This window comes from Apis florea, unplaced genomic scaffold (genome assembly GCF_048593485.1).
Source record: "Apis florea isolate Af1SG1 unplaced genomic scaffold, ASM4859348v1 contig_3193_pilon, whole genome shotgun sequence".
Lineage (NCBI taxonomy): Eukaryota > Metazoa > Arthropoda > Insecta > Hymenoptera > Apidae > Apis > Apis florea.
Window position 1 is genome coordinate 1,366 of NW_028256721.1, and position 21,913 is coordinate 23,278.

Below are 21,913 nucleotides of genomic sequence, written 5' to 3' on the forward strand. Positions count from 1 at the left end.
GTTAAATTATTTTTTTTTCAAATATTTTTTTCTAACTTATTTACTAATCATATTGAATATTTTTATTCTTTGATGTTTTAAAGTTTTAGATTTAAAGTTTCTTTGACTGTGAGATTAAATTTTTTGGCTATACTACAGTTCTTTTTTATTGTTAAACTTTATGTTAATCTTTTTTTATAATTAAATAATCTTATAGTATAATTAACATTATAGTTAACCTTTATGTTGCTGTTACTTTATGTTTCTCTTTTTATATTTGTATATTTATTTATTCATTGTTTATTTATTTATTTATTCATTTATATATATATTTATTTATATAATAAATTTTTTTACATGTTGCAACATAAGTCACAACAATTAGTTAAATCTTATAATGTTGCAAATATATGATTTAATATATTAAATTCTTTAGCTATGTTTCAATTCTTTTTTCTTTTATTAACTTTTATATTCTCTTCTTATACCTTTGTATTTATTCATTATATATATGTATGCAACATATAAGTAAAGAATTTGATTTTGTGATACATAAATAATGAAACACATAAAGAGAATATAATATAAGAATTAATTGTTATAATGTAAAAGGAATTAAAAATACCAAATAAATTTAACCTGAATGTTAAAAAATAATAAAATAATTGAAACATAAAAAAAGATTTAACAGAAATAATAAATCAAAAGAAACATTTGAAAGGAAACAAAACTGAAATTGAAATTTGTAATGATAAATTTTTTTTTATTTATTTTTTGTCTTTATGTTTTTTAATTTAATGAATATTTGTGTTAAATTCTTTCTTGATGTATTAGATTTTTAAATTTTTAGATTTTTTTTAACCTTAAGATTAAATTCTTCAGCTTTCAATTCTTTTTTATTTTATTATGGTTAATTTTTACATTATATTCTTTTCTTATAATTTTATATTTATTCATTATTTATATATATATATATATATATATATATATATATATATATAAATATAAATACATATATAATATAAAATTATATATTATATATAATATTATATAATATAAAAATATATAATATATAATATTATATATAATATATAATTTATATATAATATATAATATTATATATAATATATAATATTATATATATATTATAACATTAAATTCTTTTACATATTGTAATATAACAATTAACTAAATTTTACAATGCTGCAACATATAAGAAAAGTATTTTACATTTTAATACATAAATAATGAATAGATATAATATAACATGAAAAGAAAATATAATATAAAAATTAATTATCATGAAGTAAAAAATAATTAAAATATTGAAGAAGAATATATAATGACCTCAAAATTAAACAAGTTTAAAAAAATTGTAATAAAAAACATGGATTTAACAGAAATATCAACTTAATCAAGAAAAACATTGAAACAAAACAATTAAATTTTCTTTTTTATGTATATTATTAACTCAAAAATTTAACACTCATGTGAAATACTTTCTTTGCTATTTTAGATTAAAATCTTTTTGGATTTAGATTAGATTTGGATTAGATTCTTTGATATTAAATTCTTCATTTATGTTTCATTTTTTTTTTAATAGTCATTTATCAATTTCTTTTCACATGCTTCTGCTTCTCCTTCTGCTTCTGTTTCTCTGCTTCTGTTTCTGCTTCTCAAACTGCTTCTCTTATTGCTTCTTTGCTTCTGCTTCAATGCTTCTTTTTATGCTTCTCCTTCTATTTCTGCTTCTCTATTTTTTCTTCTGCTTCTACTTTTATATTTTTCCTTCTACTTCTGTTTTTGCTTTTGCTTCTCTTACTACTTCTTTGCTTATAGTTTCTTTATGCTTCTCCTTTTGCTTCGGCTTCTCTGTTTTTCCTTCTGCTTTTGCTCCATTGCTTCTCTTTCTCCTTCTCCTTTTTCTTTTGCTTCTACTTGTTTACTTCTGCTTCTGCTTGTTTGTTTCTGCTTCTACTTCTGCTTGTTTGCTTCTGCTTCTACTTCTGCTTGTTTGCTTCTATTTCTGCTTCTCTTCATACACTTCACACGATGATTTATCAATTCCTCTTCTTATGGCTAATCTCTTTGAATCTTATAATTGAATAACTTCCATGTTTTTTTTTTCAGATTTAGTTAACTGTTTTGTTAACTCTTTTATGTTTTTTCTCTTGTAAATTTTTATGTCGACGTTGTTTTCTTTTATTTAATATTATTTAATTTCTTAAATTTATGGATATTAAAGTTAAAGTCTTGTGCTTTGATTACATTAAATTTAATAATTACTCTTATACCATGTATTATGTTATGTTCTATAATTTTTTATTTTTCTAATTTTTATGAATTTGTTTAAGTTTCTTTGTTAAATTTCTTATATTTATTTAAAATTTAATTAATCTTCGCATTAAATTTCTTCTTTATATTATAATCTGTTTCATTTAATTTAATTATCTTGTTAAATTAGTAATTCTATTAATAATTTCTTCTTTTTTTTTTCCAATAAGTAGATTTTTACAGAATTCTAATTTTACAAGCAACAATAATTAATATATGTGATTTGTATACTATATTTCAATTTCGCGCTATTTTTGAATGAAGAAAATAAGCATCCTGAGCCAGCCAATCAGAATGTGGCTTAATTCGTGACGCGGGACGAATCAGTGCGCATCGAGGTGCGCAACGCAGTGCGCAACGCAGTGCTCATTACACTGCGCATGTCGTCAGTCTACAGTTGAAAATTGTGGGAAGTGGACGTATCGTCGCGAATTCGGATTACGCAGTAAGTTATTTTACTCTTATTATTATGAAATTTATCAATTATTGTTTTAATTTAGTGTTCTAAATAATCCATTCAGTGTAGTGAAAAAGAAATTAATTAATTTTTTGCGTATCCTTGAGTCATTTTCTTCGATTGTTCATTTTGCGTCTATTGCGTCATCGGTATCGAAATATTTCGAGACAGAATTTGATAGGGTATATAATAATTTGGAGTTTCTCGTTTATCATATGAATCGTGTGTCGAATTACAAGACTGGCTTGTATTGCGAGTTTTTATTTGATTTGATACTTCAACATAATCTAATTTTATACATATTATTCATTGATTTAAAAATTTTGATTTTTTTCTGCGCAGGATTAATTGGCGGTATTATGGTAATACTCTCGAAGGCGGGAAAAATTCCAATATGGACGCCATATTGCTTGGTGACTTTCTTTCGTGGTAAAATTTTACATTTCGTATGTATAAATTTTTATTCTGTTTTATTGGATTATTATTAATGATTGTTGTTGAAAACAGTTCATAATAAAAATACGTTTTAATTAAAAGAAAGTGAAAAAAAATTAAAAATTTATGAGAAACTTGAATGGTTTTTCATTGGAAATTAAATTTTAAAATCTAATAACAAACAGATTTATTAAATTTCAAATATGAATAAATAATTGGTAACATTTTTCTATATAATTCATAATCAATTAGAGTAAAAAGGCAGTATTTTCAGAACAAATGCTCGATAAGAAGAAGAAGAAAAAAGAATGAAATAGATATTGCTTCTTCTTCTATCACTCCCCACTCCCTCACTAATTTAATGTTAATTTCAGAAAATATTTGTGACCGCGCGCAATGCGGTTAATAGAATCAGTGTCTGCTTCGTCATAGTATTTTGAATATTTTTTAGAGCGTAATAGCTCTGATTAAATTTAAATTAGAATAATCAAACGCGAAGGTAGAATCAGTGTTTGTTCGCCGATTATAATTTATACGGACGCGTTACTAGTTTCTTATTTTTTATTTTTTTTTTTAAATATTCGTTTTCGGTACAGAGTAGAGTCAGTGCTTCTCTCAAGAGAATACGGCGATCATCCACCACGCGAAGAGGTAATTATCCTTTTATCTATCCAAGATTTTAAATAAAAAATATTATATTTTTAAGAAAAGAATTACATAAAATATTTCACATTTTATTTCACAGATGCTGATGATCTTTATGAAAATTTTTCTTATGTTTCTATATTTATTCATTATTTATATGTATATATATTATAATAATAAATTCTTTTATATGTTGCAACATAACAATTAATTAAATCTCACAATGTTGCAACATATAAAAAAAGTATTTTATGTTGTAATACACAATATTGTAATACAAAGTATTATATATTTATAATTCACAAATAATGAGTAAAACATAAAAAGATAAGGAATATAACACAAAAGTTAACTTATCATGAAATAAATGAAAATTAAAATATTGGAGAGGAATATATAATAACCTCAAAGTTAAAAAAGTTTAAAGAAATTGAAATAAAAAACAAGGATTTAACAGGAATATCATTTAAATCAAGAAAAATATATAAACAGAACAATTAAATTTTCTTTTTTATGTATGTTTTTTCTAATTCAAGACCACAAAACTTATGTTAAATTCCTTCTTTGTTGTTTTAGATTTTTGGATTTAGATTTTTTTTTAAACTTTAATATTAAATTCTTCTCTTATGTCTCATTCTTTTTTATTTTATAGTAGATAATTTCTTGTGTTATATTCCCTTCTAATTTTTTAATTATTCATTATTTACATACTATATTGTTAAATTTTTATATATATGTGTATATATATTTATTCTTCCAAAAAAATTAATTTATATGTCAAATTTTATTTTAACTCTCAAAATTTTTTATATATATTTAACTTTAACGTTATTCTTCTTTTATATTTCAATTCTGTTCAGATTTTCTATATCTCAATTTAAAATATCTTATTTGCATTTCAATATTTTCTAATCTCTTTGAATCTTATAATTAAATAACTTGCACGTTTTTTTTCAGATTTAGTTAACTGTTTTGTTAAATCTTTTATGTTTTTTCTCTTGTAAATTTTTATGTCGACGTTGTTTTCTTTTATTTAATATTATTTAATTTCTTAAATTTGTGGATATTAAAGTTAAAGTCTTGTGCTTTGATTACATTAAATTTAATAATTACTCTTATACCATGTATTATGTTATATTCTATAATTTTTTATTTTTCTAATTTTTATGAATTTGTTTAAGTTTCTTTGTTAAATTTCTTATATTTATTTAAAATTTAATTAATCTTCGCATTAAATTTCTTCTTTATATTATAATCTGTTTCATTTAATTTAATTATCTTGTTAAATTAGTAATTCTATTAATAATTTCTTCTTTTTTTTTTTCCAATAAGTAGATTTTTACAGAATTCTAATTTTACAAGCAACAATAATTAATATATGTGATTTGTATACTATATTTCAATTTCGCGCTATTTTTGAATGAAGAAAATAAGCATCCTGAGCCAGCCAATCAGAATGTGGCTTAATTCGTGACGCGGGACGAATCAGTGCGCATCGAGGTGCGCAACGCAGTGCGCAACGCAGTGCTCATTACACTGCGCATGTCGTCAGTCTACAGTTGAAAATTGTGTGAAGTGGACGTATCGTCGCGAATTCGGATTACGCAGTAAGTTATTTTACTCTTATTATTATGAAATTTATCAATTATTGTTTTAATTTAGTGTTCTAAATAATCCATTCAGTGTAGTGAAAAAGAAATTAATTAATTTTTTGCGTATCCTTGAGTCATTTTCTTCGATTGTTCATTTTGCGTCTATTGCGTCATCGGTATCGAAATATTTCGAGACAGAATTTGATAGGGTATATAATAATTTGGAGTTTCTCGTTTATCATATGAATCGTGTGTCGAATTACAAGACTGGCTTGTATTGCGAGTTTTTATTTGATTTGATACTTCAACATAATCTAATTTTATACATATTATTCATTGATTTAAAAATTTTGATTTTTTTCTGCGCAGGATTAATTGGCGGTATTATGGTAATACTCTCGAAGGCGGGAAAAATTCCAATATGGACGCCATATTGCTTGGTGACTTTCTTTCGTGGTAAAATTTTACATTTCGTATGTATAAATTTTTATTCTGTTTTATTGGATTATTATTAATGATTGTTGTTGAAAACAGTTCATAATAAAAATACGTTTTAATTAAAAGAAAGTGAAAAAAAATTAAAAATTTATGAGAAACTTGAATGGTTTTTCATTGGAAATTAAATTTTAAAATCTAATAACAAACAGATTTATTAAATTTCAAATATGAATAAATAATTGGTAACATTTTTCTATATAATTCATAATCAATTAGAGTAAAAAGGCAGTATTTTCAGAACAAATGCTCGATAAGAAGAAGAAGAAAAAAGAATGAAATAGATATTGCTTCTTCTTCTATCACTCCCCACTCCCTCACTAATTTAATGTTAATTTCAGAAAATATTTGTGACCGCGCGCAATGCGGTTAATAGAATCAGTGTCTGCTTCGTCATAGTATTTTGAATATTTTTTAGAGCGTAATAGCTCTGATTAAATTTAAATTAGAATAATCAAACGCGAAGGTAGAATCAGTGTTTGTTCGCCGATTATAATTTATACGGACGCGTTACTAGTTTCTTATTTTTTATTTTTTTTTTTAAATATTCGTTTTCGGTACAGAGTAGAGTCAGTGCTTCTCTCATGAAAATACGGCGATCATCCACCACGCGAAGAGGTAATTATCCTTTTATCTATCCAAGATTTTAAATAAAAAATATTATATTTTTAAGAAAAGAATTACATAAAATATTTCACATTTTATTTCACAGATGCTGATGATCTTTATGAAAATTTTTGGACTTGGACTTTAATCTTAAAAAGATATTTGTGACCACGCGCAATGTGGTTAGTAGAATCAGTGTTTGTTTCGTCATAGTATTTTGAATATTTCTTAGAGCACAATAGCTCTGATTGAATTTTAACTAGAATAATCAAACGCGAAGATAGAATCAGTGTTTGTTCGCCGATTATAATTTATACGGACGCGTTATTAGTTTTTTATTTTTTATTATTTTTACTTTTTTTAAATATTCGTTTTCGGTACAGGATAGAGTCAGTTCTTCTCTCAAGAGAATAAGGCGCTCATCCATCACGCGAAGAGGTAATTATTGTTTTATTTATCTGAATATTTAATTAGAATAGTTTTCAATTTTTTCAAGTAATCAGAACCGTGTTTTAAATTATGACGTTTTGTCACAGATTTCTTCCATCCTTCTACCTGGTGAGATTCTTCTTCCGGATGACTTCTGGGTTACAATAATAGTGAAGGCATTCGTCGCATCATATGGTGAGTCGCATGCTTTTTGGTTCCTCCGGTCACTCAATCATGTCGTAGGATGAAAGATCCGAATCGACACGAGTGACTGGTTGTATACGTAGAATTTTGCACGAGCACAATGACCGCGGGTATTTATTTATAATAAATAGCCGCGAGTAGTAACAATTATTTCTTTTGTGTTTTATTTATTAGTTCAGGCTAGAGTCTTCTTACGCTTCGCGTTTTTGATTAATATTAAATGTTTAGTAATTTTCTAATGCCAAAACATATAATAATTATTATTATATAATTATCAATGTAACACAATAATTAGTTTGAATTTCCATAAAATTGAAAATTCTTGAGAGTAATATTTCAAGTTGTTTGATTATTGTAATTATCATATAATAATTTCACATAACTTCATTATTATTGATTTACAACACTGGTAAATGGTAAAGTTCAATTTTTACTCGTACAAATGTGTATTAAAGTTTGTGCAAGAAGACATTTCGCGACAGACAGATTTTGGAATGAGAGCAATAAGTTTTGAATATTATTTTTGTGGCTTTGAAAATATGCTCTGATGAAAGAATCGTCTGAGGGTATTTTTATTAATATTTTATAATATTAAATTACAATGAATTCTAATTCTTTTTTAAATTCAATATTAGAAATTTGATGTGCTGAAATTTTAATAATTTATTCAATTAATAAAATAATATATAAAATAGAGTTATGTCTCAAATAATTTGAAATATAATAAAAATATAATGCAAAGTCAAGGAATATTAGCCCGTTAGATACAAAATGGATATACTAATATCTTTTTAGCTCAGGATTTTCAGATTTAACCCTTTCCATGTTCATTGCCAGGAACTCACTCATGTGCCCAGGTGTTACTTGAGTGAGAGAGAGGCAATGGGTATGACGACCTTAGTTCATAAGTTAATACAAATTTTTTAGCGATTGACGATGCGCTAGTGTATCGTGCACGACGTACTTTCCACATTGTGTGTGTGTGTGTGTGGTTAGGCTGTGGAATTGCGTCGTTTCAATTATTATTTATTTTATTGTTCAATCACAATTTACAATCACATTCGCAATTAAGTATTGCGAATAAGTAATAAATAGCAGGTTTACTAATCTTCTACTAGTCTCAAATTACAATAATTGTATAATTTTTGTTCACAATAATGGTTGTAATAATGGTACCGTTTAATTCGGTGATTAGTATTTTAGAAAACATTACGTGTTCATAAATATTCACAATTAAAATGTAGATACACGTATTTTTGTCGCGTTTCACGCAATGATCGCTAGCCATCGTCAATCGATTTCAGGAAAATGGTACGTAAAGTTAGAGTGTGCGAGTAGTGTGCCAAGCCCGGGTGTCGGAGACGTCCCGGGACGTTTTCCCTAGTTTAGGCTTTTGCGCCCGGGTGTTATGCGTGAGAATCGTGGAATGAGTGTGTTGGTATGCCTGTTTTGCCATTTTTTAAATATAGGGTTAGGTAGGATAGGTAGTATGCTTCTGGTATGTCTGTTAATTATAAGTAGGTAGGGCCGGGCAGATTGTCACAGTCTCTGATCGGGTAGGCGCGTTTTCGCGTGACAATCTGTTTCAGGGAATAAAATTTGAGAAATCGAGGGTGAAGCTGAGACGAATGGAGGACAATGCCATTCATCTCTGGCTTTGCTCATCGATTTTTCGAATTTCGCGGTCGCGGTCGTGATTTGCTTTCGAAACGAACGTTGCGCTCGAGATTCTGTGCATGTACGAAGAATGATCATTGCGGTCGTTGGTCGTCCATGTGCACTTAGCTTCCGCGATTTAGTCCTTTTTTTTTTCTTTTTTTCTTTGATTTCCGATTAGCGAATCTCGAGCCTAGATTTAAGTTTCAGCGGGCATTGCGCCCGAAGGAGGAAGACCGAAGAGGCCCGACAAACTGTCACGAAGAGGGCTGCAACGAATGATTTCTCATCTTTTGGATCTTGTCTGGGTCCAAAGAATGGGACGTCATTGTTACTACTTTGTCATTGTGCTCGTTTTAGTAATACGTAGTTTGTGTTGTTGTATCGTTTCCGGCCAAATTGCATGCTGGTCCATCGTCCATCCAGTCATCATGGGCAAATCGCGGTTTTGCATTAGTGTTGCGATTGATAAATAACGGGTTGAATTAGAGTTGCGATAAAATGATAATCGCGTTTACCATTAGCGTTGCGTTGAAAAGAATATCGCGATTGCTTTTAATTACTTTTATTATGAATTTTAGTAGTCTATTTTTTTATTGTTTTTTTTTTTTTTTAATTTTGATTTTATTATATAACGTAATTATGATTTATTATGTCGTGATATTTAAAATAGCTTTTTAAATTTATAAAATAATAGTAAATTTACATGAAAAATTAGTGTTGCGTTGATGAAAGATCGCGTTTTTTATATAGTAGTGTTGCGTTTATTTGTCCAAATCGCCCATATTTCTTCCACTTGGATTGTGGAAGTACGTTCCAGTTCCTGAATCACTTATTACAGCCGAAAAGGCTGTACAAGGGGTGATACAACGGCAGTCTCTGACTATGGCTGCAATCTTCCGCCATTAGTGTTGCGTCTATAATAAAATATGAGTGCATAAATTAGTTTATTAGAATTTCGTATACGTTTTTCGTAATCTTTTGTTTTTTTTTTTTTTTTTTTTTATCTTTTTTCGTTTTCTTTTTTGCTGATGAAGAATTGCATTGAAAGTATAATGAAGCACTCTTCGCGTTTTCTTTTGAGATTTTAGCATATTAGTGTTGCGAAATAGAAAAAAAATTCCACTCACGGTTTGTTCGGATTCACATTGAGTGGATAATTATTTTGGTAATCCTTCTGGTTACCTCTTCGTCGGTTTTCTCTTTTCAGCACTCCCTTATTAAGAGCGTTTGTTTATTGAAAATACTGTTGAAAAATATATTTCTTTGTTATCGATGAATATCATCCATTTGAAATTATGAATTGCTTGACAAAATTTTGATAATTTGTTTTTATTTAAATTGATCTTTTCCTAGATGTAAATTATTTCTTATATACTACTAATCCAGTAATTGAGTTTGTTACAGGTATGAAATATGAAAAATAGGAAAAAATAAACAGAAAAAAATGGAATACGAAATAATATGTGATCCTCATCTGCTTGAAATTAATAAATTATAATTGTTATTCTTGTTATTTCATTAATTCTGTTGTATAGTCTGTTTCAGGAATCTCCTTCAACTTTCAATGGAATAGATTACGTCTTATCATCAGTTAAATATTCTCATTTTTTTATATTAGGTAGAATAGGTTGTAGAAAATATTTAGCTCTTCGTTGTTGATTGGATTTATAAACGATGTTCTGTTCTTCTTCTTATTATTATTAAGAAAAGCAGCCTCGCTTTCTCTACTCATATTCGTTTTCCATACCATTATTTCCTTATTTTTCATTGTAATACAATCATTTTGCCATCCTTAATTTCCTCATTATAAATAATAATGCTTGATTACTACGTGACTCTGTTCACTAACCATCAATGATATATACTGATTTGTATGTCTTGATCTTTCCTCTTGCCACATGTGGTTTTATGTCGCATTATAAATTTTTTGAAAATTGGATATCATCAATCATTGTGAATGTAAATATGGTGAATGTTGATTGAAGAGAATTTGTTTGATGTTCAATAGGCAGAGTTAGGAACAAAATGTTGAAATTTTTTTATAGGTAGGAAATACGAAAAGAAACTTATTGAATAAGTAAAATGTTAATGTTATATATATTTTTTAACTTATGTTTGTTTCAGGATTTCTTACAGGAACATAAGATTATGTAATTGATTAGAGAAAATGTATTTAGAATTAAGTGCATGCATAATCAGGAATATTGAATAAACTAGTGTATTGTAAAGTAGATAGTGAAAAGTAGATAAGTAGATGGGTAAAATAATGTATTGCTTTCTGGGATGCTTATTTCGCTTTTTTTTTTTCTTTTTTTGCGCACGCTTTTTACTATCAATCATTTTTCATTTTCATACCGATGGAAGTGTAAAATATTGATGGAAAATCTCTTAATTTAAATTTTATTTTTCAGATTTAGTCTTCCGCGTCGGTTTTTCTTTTCTAACTCCTTTTGTTGCTGATATTGCACAACGATCAAAAGTTTGAACGTTTTGCAAATATACATCGAAAGGATAATTTATTTGTAATTAAATAAATAATGGTGGATGGGTGGATGGGACGTCGTGGTTAGGGTGGGTCTCCAATTCGCAGCAACCTCCAAGCGGTGAGACCTGGGAAATCATATTATTTAATATACAATATATAATTATATTATTGTATAGATAATATCGGTGATACGAATATATATTTTATAAGAAATAATATGAGCTAATTGGCTGCGAGCGCGATTATATTTCTCGTAAATACAATTTTTTATTCATTTAAACGGATATAATTTTCGGGTCTATCTTTAAAATTATTAAGTTTTTAGTAATTAGTAATTACTAAAGTAATTAGTAATTGATAAGATTTTTCTTTGTTTGTATCTTCGAATGATAATATTGTGTATGTAATTACGGATTAATATGATAGATGGCGTAGCTAGATTGATCTTTTTTCGTTGATATTTCAGATCATATTGTTTTAAAAATAAGATGTCGCGTCAATTTGTTTCTTGTCGGTACTTCGGTTTTTCTAATACTCCGGCTCTAACGGATGATATTAATTTTTAAAAACTAATAATTGGAATTCGTTTCCGTTTCTTTCTTTATATCACGTTGTTTTCTTTTCTTGTCTTATGTGAAATTTGTACATTCAAATAATGTTATAATTTGATTAGTAATTGAAAAATAGAAATGTGAATCATCTTCGATTTTCATATGATTTAAATAGTAAAATGTTTTTATTTTGATATAATTTTCTATTGAAATCTATTTTTTTATATTCAGTGGATGACACTATCGCATCGTTAAATATAATTAGATATTATATATATTTGTATGTAAAACAATAGTTGTATGTAAAATACATCATTTTATGAAAAATTTTTTTTATTATTTTAAATTTAAAACTTTACAATCTCATGAGTGATACGATACTTTTAACCATGGTCTCATGTCATTTACTTAAGTGGTCGCAAAATAAACAATTGCGATCTTGATGATATTTCATGGAATTCGTCGAACGAAATTGATGGAAAATAAAATTAAAACATGCCGATGGAATCAACGTAATATAAGCGTGTCAAACATTATCGCGAGTCAGACATTATCGCGAGTCAACATCTTCATTTGCATATTCTTCTTTTCTTTGCTCAGTTTTCGAGGGATATTTGTAACGAGTGTTGAGAAGGTTCATTCGAGATACATAATAATGAATAGTAAATTTCGGAATGCTCGTAACTTGTACAAAAAGAAGCTGAAGAAGGGTAAGTGAAAATTGGCTTAAAGGAAAGAAAGATTTTTGTATAATGTAATATAATATTTTGAATTTTTTTATATTATGCAGTGACAAATTTTGAACTATTTAAATTTTTCATGCTATGATTTTTAAAATGAAAATCTTTGTTTACTTAAGATATTGTATTAAATATTGAAATATTCTTTGAAACTGATTAATAATAATTGTATAGATAATAAATATAGTTATATAAATAATAATAGATAATCGATGTTATCAGCAATTATATTAATTATCGTTATTCGATAATAAATTAATTTTTATTTAAGTCATTTTTATTCGATGAATACTAATTAATGATTGATCCTAATGTTAATTTTAAATTTGAGATATCTTTCGTTTAATATTAAAAACATTTGTTTATGAAAAATTTATTAGAATGATTGTTCTTTCATAATTTGATTTATGTCAGTTTTCGCTTATATATTTATTTAACTAAAATGTTTTCACTAACGGTAATTTTGGATTATCTTTATCTCCTTGTGTAACTTATTTGATCTGTGTTTCTATGTTTCTCTTATTGTTCATGTTGCTCACGTTGGTTCATCTCTCATCATTTGATATTCCCTTTCTCCAAATATCCTCCAAGGCAGAATGCTTTCAGTTTCACATGAAATATGTATTGTAATAAATGGTTATTTTCTTTTACATTTAATATAATCATATTAAATTATATAGTAAAAATTTAATTATATATTTTATAATGGATAGAAAATTATAATTATTATAATTTATATATGTATTTAATATAAGATTATTTCGAATTACTATAATAAGAATATATAATAGAGAAGAACACGATTAACTGCAGAGAAACAAAAAACATTTTCTACGGAAAAAAATATTTATGAATATTTGGAAGATGATTGTTTATAAAAAATAGTTGCAATCTTCGTTTTATTTAATGATCTTTCTACAACAGTGTCACGTATTTCTACTTTCAACGAGAGAATTTTAAATAAAAAAATATATAAAGATATTCTATCCAGTAAATATTTCTACGATGTAAGACATTATTAAAAATATTCTTTTAAATATATTTCATATATTTAAGAAGATATGATTCTAAAGTAAAAAGAAATTTATTAAAATATTTTACAAACAAATAAATATTTCAGTTTTAATAAATATTTCAATATTAATGCATAATAATATATACAAAAATATTTTCTTTTAAAAGTTTTCAGAATGATACTTTAATATTATTTTATATATCCACTGTTCAAAATGATTTAATAATATTTCAATTCAGGATGTTTATCAAAATTCGTGCAAACTATAAACTCATTTTTTCGCAATTATTGCGAAAATACAGCACTACATGGCTTTCGATACATCATTATAGGCAAAACGACTTTCCACAAAATAATTTGGTTAACGGTGAGTGAAACAATTTATTTTTTTTATCTTCATAATTTCAATATGAATAATTTTTATATTTATTTAATGCACAGATCTGTGTGGCAGCAATTATCTTTTGCGCAATAATGATGTTACGACTATCGCTGTACTATTTGAACAATCCTACGGTGACGATAATCGACACGTCGAATCCCATAAAGGAATTACATTTTCCAGGTATCACTATATGTAACAACAACAAAGTGTACAAACCTCACGCTGATAGGATCGCACAAAAATTGTAAGTAAAAATTTATGATCCGTGTAGGTATAGTGAGTAAAGTGTTTATAATTGCATTTTGCTATAAAAGCTTTTTAGATATATTATTTAGATAATATTTATAGAATGTTTTTCATCAGAATAGAAACATTATAAATTTATAGAAATAATATCAAGGAATGGGTGTTTAGTTCAATTTCAATTTTTTAATTTTTCTATTTATTTTTTGTTTAATTTTGTTCGCCTTTAAAGATGTTCCACGAGTAATAATAACACTCTGTGTGTACGTAAAGAAACAATATTCTTTTTCATTTAATAATATTATAATTTATTCGTATTATCGTCATTTAATGTTATGAAAAAGTTGCACGTGTCTCAAAAAATATTAGATCTGTGTCACATTTCCGAAAAATATACGTATGTAAAAAAAAGAAATTGTTTTACGTATTATAAAATATTTATAGAAACAATACTCGTTATGATACCTTCATCCAAGCAGATAATGATAAAACAAGCTAATAACGAAATGCTCATAGATAATATCTCTTATGTGAAATTATCTTTTTTCGAAAGAGAATCGTAGATCTACCTTGCATTGTGTGTTTCATAATAATTTATAACTTCGTTAAAATATTTAGGAAAAATGCATAATCGTTTTAAATATCGTAGAAGTTATCTGTTTGGTATTCGTCGGTTCAATTTCGCGAAAGAAAGAAAAAATTTACTACATTACATAATTTATAATTTTTTATTAAATTTATTAATATCGTATGAAATTTAAAATGTTTCAAAGTTTCGAGTTGTAACACGTTCCTGGTACAATATTTCGAAGAGAAAGAAAAGAAGTGTTGTTCAAACATATTTCACGCGTACGTGAATCCAATAACGAGACAACTCTCAATGTGTACATTTCTGAGAAACAATTTCTTTTAATAGGCTGATGTATGGATTCAATAGAGACATGACTAACAAATTGTTCTCTTCTCTGATGAAACTGATACGACCAGACAAAATTGAGATCGATAACGCAACTGCGTCCTGGGCCCTCGACATTCTTGGTTACACTGTGGAGAAACTTATGCTCGAGGTGAACAATTTTTCTTCCATTTTGTTTATGAAAATACAATTGCTCTGAATAATGATGAAACATATAGTTTATTACTTGAAACAAGATATGGAAATATATAGTTAAAAAATGAAAGAAAGTAAAAAAATAATTTGGAAATTAGAGTAATTTATATTCTTTTCTTTTTCTTTTTACAGTTGATGCAACCTTGCGACCTGTTGTTAGTGAGATGTGGTTGGTTGGGACAACTTTACAATTGCAGTAAAATTTTCAAAATAGTGAAGTCGAAGGAGGGTTTCTGTTGTGGTTTTAATTATCATTCTATCGATTACAAGTAAGTATTTTCAACACTTTATATGTTATTAATGAATTAATTTCTATTGCTGTTATTAATGTATTATATTTATTTTTAATGTTTCCCAGTAATAAATTTTCTTGGTTAACAAACTACACGAAGTCAATTGAAAACAACGAAGAAACGAATTCTTCCGATCTTCTGCCAGGGGTTGGCCATATTCTGGTAATACCTTTGAAAAATAAAAAGTAACTCGTGAAAATTTTTATATACGTAATATTTCAAATGAAAAATGACATATTAATATTTATAAAAAAAATCATTTCGAGCAAAAATGAGTGATAACAATATTCACAAACAAAAAAATAGATAATATTTAGTTATTTAAATTCAATCAAACAAAGTAAAGCCTCCTCCAATATTCTTAAATCGATCATTATCTGAAAATGAAATTAAGTCGAAATTAATTCTCGGTCCAACAGATCCATCCTTCTCCTGGCTGAAAAAATTTATAACTTTTCTCACCCCATCCCAATAATTATATCTTCAATAATAGATATAATATAAATAATATAAAAAATAATAAACAAAATCATACATTTTCTCAAATTTCAGAATGTACCTGGAACAGGACGTGACATAGGTTTGGCAGTAGCGTTGAATATCGATGCTAAAAATTATAAAAGTTCGGTAAGACAATTTGTAGGTGCCACTATTTTGATCCACGATCCATTAGATTATCCGGATGTCGGTGCACAATCTGCGAGTTTGCAACCGGGCCATGTAATGTCGATGACACTTACAGGCACGAAAATAAAAAGCTCGAAAGATCTTCAGCATATACCTCTAGTTAAAAGGATGTGCCTGTTTGACGATGAGGCAAATTAAGAATTTTAAAATTGTTTGAATCGAAATATATTGTCAAAAATATATTATAAAGAATATATTAACATAATTTTTTTTTTGTTTTTAGCTACCTGCAGATATAAATTATACATTATATGGAAACCAGAAATATAATTATCAAACATGCATCTCTAAATGCTTACAAAAGAAAATTCATGGCTCTTGTGGATGCTTGCCCTTTTTCTTTCCTGATGATCGTAAGTAATTTATATATATATATCAGTTTTCGTCAAATGAATAATTACAAAAATATTATAGATTTATTGCATTACCTTAAAATTAACTGTTAATTAATACGAAAAGAAAAAATTGTATCTTAGAGAAAAGAATTCAATTCAATAAATATTAAAAATTTTTTGTTAAGTCATAAAATATTCATAAAAGAGCTCAAGATCTTTTAATGATAATATAAAAATAAATCATTTCTTATTAAATAATTAATAATAACACAGATTTAACGCGGAATTGCAATACAGAATTGAACAGGATAGAATTTCTTGTATAAATATACTTTATTAGAAATAAAATTATTCTTATGAATAATTTATTATTTGAATTATCATAGTTACGAATATTCATTGGCTATGTTAATAGATCCATACGAGCGTACTTGTTATTTAACGGATGTGGATTGCATTCTGGCTCGTAGGAGTAAGTAAATAACGAATATTTATTTTTCTACAGTAAACATTTTTGCAGTAATGAATTAAACAACTTCGATATAAAATCAGAATAAAATTACAAAATACAATCTTTTTAACATGATTAAAACAAGTTTTTATTTTCATTTTCCAAACAGGAAATCTGTCGCAGATACAATCATTGCACATCAACGATTGCGATTGTCTTCCACAGTGTAGCGATGTAAATTATGAAATAGTTACTGAATCGATACCAATAACGGATTCAGAATTTGATTCTGAAATAACGTGAGTTGTTCAATGATAGGGCAAAAATTATTATAAAAAAAAAAAATAATAATAATAATTGAACGTTTAAAACATCTTGTTACAGTTTAATGTCAATTATATCGCTCAAATATATAATAATTACAGCTATGATTGACATTAAAATTTGTATTACTTTTAAATTTATTCAACTCATTTACGACGATCAATCATAGAAAGATAAACAAATTGTTTTCAATTACTCTGCAAAGCATAAAATGTGTTGCGTTCGTTTACAGGCGTGGCTTAAACTTTAATAGCACTTCGTTTCTGTACGCTTATTTTCGAGATGGCACGTATCTCGAGTACCGGAAGCAAACTATCTTAGGATGGGACAACCTTCTCGGTAAGAGGAAATAATTCCATACGTCTTGCCTTCTTTTCTATCGTTGGTTAATAGGGAAGCGCGTCTAAGAGAATAAAGAAGAGTTAAACCTTCTTCGTGAAACCGAGCACGAGTTCTAGAAGTTCGATTAAAAAAACAAAGGTAGAGGATGAAGAAGTTTACACGCGAGAACGAGGGAATTTTCTTTCAAAGTTCGTGATTAAGATCGAGATTAAGACGCGTTATATATATATATATTTGAATTATATTTAATCGAGATTGTGATTCAAATTTAAAATATTTGCAATTAAAATGTGTGAAAGTGTAAATTTAGTTAGATTAATTATAAAATAAATTTCAGCTTCCTTCGGAGGAATCTTTGGACTTTGCCTGGGTGGTTCGGTGATAAGTTTCGTTGAATTCTTTTATTATTTCATAACAGACTTTTTTTCCGTTCGTAAAAAGAAAAAAGCACGACTGGTGGGTGTACCGCCTGCTTCGAAATTATTCATCTCCGTTCCGATGAATGTAAGTTTGAAAAAGTACAATACGTCAACTCTGAACAGACGTATTTTCCTCGCGTGGAACCAGCAACTTCCCAAACAAATTTGGAAAAATTCTGATTACGAACTCGGTATGTATAAAGAGTGATCTATTAATTTATTCGAATGACAATAATATTTAGCAAAATTCGTTTTATTTATATTTTTATACAACAGAGGATAATTTACATACATTTATTTTAAATGTTAGAATGAAATGAAACAGAAGATGCAAAATTTTAATAGCGAGTAAAAATTACCTCATCTAGAAATATTTAAATTATTAAAATTGGAATTTGATCGATAAATTTTTTGAAGCGTTATAAACCAATTAAAAATAATTTCCCTTGATTTTATAAATTTTCTCTGCTCCGAGGTTGTACGTACAAACAATTTTAAATAAATTTGAAAAAAAGTAATATATTTTTGCGTATAACAGATCTGATTTTTCTCGCAATTAAGAAATAATCATATAATTTTAATTTTTTCATTCCATTCTAATGTAGATATAGATATTGATACATATATTCATATAGATATTGATATATCATTAAGAGATTACCAGTCAAATGTATTCTTATCTATGGAATCGATGTATTATAGAATGAATATAATAAAATAATTTTTATTTTAAAAAAAAAATGTGAGATATAGATGGAATAAAATATAGCAATAAAAAATAATAACGATATAAAGTTAGAAATATTTAACGTTACTATATTCAAAGTTATTTATTTCGATATCACTGGACTCGACTCGTACCACATATGAAACGTGGCTTTTGATGTTATTGCTTTCCTGCCTAGTTTTGCCAGTCAGAAGATGCTTCAAATGTGAATGAAAACGTTGGCTTAGCAAACAGTAGAGCACAAAATTGGCCGAACTCGATATCGCGTTCAAGAGAGTAGCGTACATGCGAAATCTGTTCGAATACGCGAATATTATATATAAATGTAGTTAATGATATATTATTAAATTTTATAATATTATTCAATCAATAATATTTAAAGTAGCAATAACATTAATTCATTATTTAATTATGAATAAAAATTTTTGTAACAATTTAAGATAATGCACAATGTATTGATGTATCAATAATATTGTTAATGATACATTGCGTGTAAAAAATAAATGTTAATTTTGTAGAAAAAGTTAAGTTTATTAGACGGAAACATTATAATAAAATATCACACAAGAAACAGCTATATTATTGAAAATTTCAATTTATAAATGAGCTAGGGTAAAAGTCAAAAACTGACCAACTATCAAAATATAACAAATCATTTGATTTAAGAATCGAAAGTGGATTTTGATGTCGAAATTAAATATTTCCCAGAAAATGGAGTAACTTAAATACAACAAGACAAAAAATATCCTTATCCTATTAGAGAAAATATTCAGAGAGATTAATTTCCAGCAAATTATAGATTTTAGAAAGAAAAGAAAAAAAAAGAAAGAAATGTTAGAGACGAAGAAAAATGTGTTCTATACAAAGAAACGATGAAACAATGAAACTTCCAATTTTTTCCATTTTTTTTTTTTTTTTTTTTTCCAAGATTTGACTCAAATAAAAACTGATAAATGAGATCTCATCGCATAATAATAATCGCATAACTCACACTTAATGTTATTCAAAGGCAATACTCACGTCTCCATATAATATTCAGAGACTTTTGTCGGATCTCCACCATAGAGAAGCGTTAAAGCACTGAGTCGTGATGCCAAATGAGTTGGCACCTCGCCGACGAGGAATACGAACACGATGCCAACCATCATCACGTTCATTCGTGCCTGATTCTGAAAAACAACAACGATTTTTACGATTGAATGCATTCTATAATTAACTATAATATGCATCGGAATAATGTACACGAGGGAAACTAAACGTAAATCGATAAAATATGGATCCACATCTGTTCAATGAACGTGTAATCTAATTTTGATGATGACTATGACGACATTTGTGTTTATAGGCCTTTTCCAAGTGATGAGTAAAATTAAGCCTCGCTCACATTAGTCAATTTATGTAAATTCTAAGTTAATTTGTTGAAAATAAAATTAATAAATAAAGACAAATTATCGAAAAGCAATTATGTGTAATAATCTCAAAGCAAAAACGTAGCATTATGAAGAAGTTATTGAAACTTTCAGGAATTTGTTTATGAAACATGATATTTTGTAAAATAATGAAGGATATCGCAATTTTATTTGTAATATAAGATTTGTAATATAATATGATTAAATGATATGTTCAAAGTTTTATAGTTACAAACATCTTAAGAAAAATTTTTAATGATGTTAAATATTCATTGCTTCAATTTAGGTCAATAAGTACTTTTAGGTACTAATTATTAATTAACTAATTGTTGAAACAAAGAATCGATGGAAAGAACTTGTTTGAAAAATTGTATTGATCAAATAAACCAATAAATTCATATTGATAAAGTTATTATCAATTAAAAATCAAGGTATTCGATTAATATGAACGAAAATTTATAGAGAAAATAATAAAAATCTTATGTAAATCTCATTTTATTGATAAATTTTGAACAATGCTTGATTTATTGAGCATAAACTTTCGTAGAACAGACAATTCCTGTTGTCTATACTATCATCAAACATTCCTTCAAGCTGTGCAAATATCTTAAATTAAAGCATCCATTTACACAATGTGTACTCAGGGTTGTATATTTAATACATTTTTCAGCATAAAAATAGTGAAAGTTTCTACAAATGTACTAAATTTGCGTATAATGCGAACAAATTTTAGATGATTCGTGAAACATATGAAAATATTTGTTTGTAAGTAATCCTATACATGTACACGATTGATCATAAATAATTATGGTCGAATCATTTGTTCTAAAATTCAATTTGACATGGAGATTAATGATATATTAAGAACAACTGTATTTTAGAATCAATCTAGGATAAGGTAATTATTTATATCCCTTGTAAAATTAAAATTTCTTATTATTTTATATATCATGAAAAAAATCGACTTATAAATCATTTTCAATATACCTTCAGACGATTTCCTTCCCGTATATTTTTGCGCCGCAACATCAATTGTCTTCGTTTCAAGATTTTTCTGACTGAATGACACATGATTATATTCGCCACCGACAAGAGAACAGTGGGTATCAAACCGTGCAATACGAACTGTAGCCAGTTTTGAAGATTGTACAACCTGTAAACTCATTCTAAATTTCATCCTCGCTTGCTTTAAGATTAGAAGGGGAAAGGAAATGATCCGTAAAAATCAATGGAACTAATTATATTTAAATATAATTTCTAATCGAGGAAAAATAATAATGGAAAAAAATTTCTTTTGACAAGTTTCTATTTCCATTCTCTGTATTATATTTTATTACTCACCACGAATGAAAGAAACTCGTCGTAACCAAATCTCCTTTTTCGTTGTAGGTGTAGATCAAACAATACGGTACATTAAGCAAAATGGCGAGACAACTGGAAAAAATCATCAATTTCCTCGCCACTTTATGATCGCAAAACTTTGGCGGTCTGCATCTTGGCATGCTATCGATCGAAAAGCCAGGACCTTGTTAAACTTTCATCTTATCCGTTAAGTATCGTA

General features: G+C 27.0%; 2 protein-coding genes across 6 annotated transcripts; one reads left to right on the plus strand and one right to left on the minus strand.

Annotated features, from left to right (window-relative positions):
* The first annotated feature begins 11,408 nt into the window (after positions 1-11,408).
* LOC100871641 (sodium channel protein Nach) lies at positions 11,409-20,405 on the plus strand. Of its 5 annotated transcripts, none has more exons than XM_086910471.1 (13): positions 11,409-12,581; positions 13,866-13,993; positions 14,068-14,255; positions 15,171-15,321; positions 15,498-15,634; positions 15,724-15,820; positions 16,211-16,285; positions 16,569-16,698; positions 17,096-17,152; positions 17,301-17,430; positions 17,688-17,794; positions 18,135-18,407; positions 19,983-20,405. In XM_086910471.1, the coding sequence occupies exons 1-13, from the start codon at positions 12,314-12,316 to the stop codon at positions 20,006-20,008; spliced, it is 1,767 nt and encodes a 588-aa protein (XP_086766597.1). In that variant the 5' UTR covers positions 11,409-12,313; the 3' UTR covers positions 20,009-20,405. The 5 variants fall into 5 exon arrangements, with proteins under 5 accessions (XP_086766597.1, XP_086766594.1, XP_031770945.2 ...); XM_086910468.1 differs by having other exon boundaries at positions 12,184-12,581; positions 16,211-16,474; XM_031915085.2 differs by lacking the exon at positions 19,983-20,405 and adding an exon at positions 19,122-19,466 and having other exon boundaries at positions 12,184-12,581; positions 16,211-16,474.
* Positions 18,454-21,913, minus strand: LOC147657293 (uncharacterized). Its single transcript, XM_086910472.1, has 4 exons — positions 21,694-21,913; positions 21,340-21,505; positions 19,964-20,112; positions 18,454-19,237 (listed from the first exon to the last, which is right to left on the minus strand). Exons 1-4 carry the CDS (start codon positions 21,852-21,854, stop codon positions 19,012-19,014), a joined length of 702 nt encoding a protein of 233 aa, XP_086766598.1. The 5' UTR covers positions 21,855-21,913; the 3' UTR covers positions 18,454-19,011.

What these genes read in the sequence shown, in the direction of transcription:
- LOC100871641 (XM_031915085.2), top strand. Translation starts at nt 12,314, where the DNA reads ATGATATTTCATGGAATTCGTCGAACGAAATTGATGGAAAATAAAATT. An exon ending in GAATTTGATTCTGAAATAAC is followed by an intron (nt 17,431 to 17,687) that starts GTGAGTTGTTCA and finishes GTTCGTTTACAG; the next exon opens with GCGTGGCTTAAACTTTAATA. An exon ending in AAATTCTGATTACGAACTCG is followed by an intron (nt 18,408 to 19,121) that starts GTATGTATAAAG and finishes TTTCCTGCCTAG; the next exon opens with TTTTGCCAGTCAGAAGATGC.
- LOC147657293 (XM_086910472.1), bottom strand. Translation starts at nt 21,854, where the DNA reads ATGCCAAGATGCAGACCGCCAAAGTTTTGCGATCATAAAGTGGCGAGG. An exon ending in ACGAGTTTCTTTCATTCGTG is followed by an intron (nt 21,506 to 21,693) that starts GTGAGTAATAAA and finishes ATGAGTTTACAG; the next exon opens with GTTGTACAATCTTCAAAACT. An exon ending in GGGAAGGAAATCGTCTGAAG is followed by an intron (nt 20,113 to 21,339) that starts GTATATTGAAAA and finishes GTTGTTTTTCAG; the next exon opens with AATCAGGCACGAATGAACGT.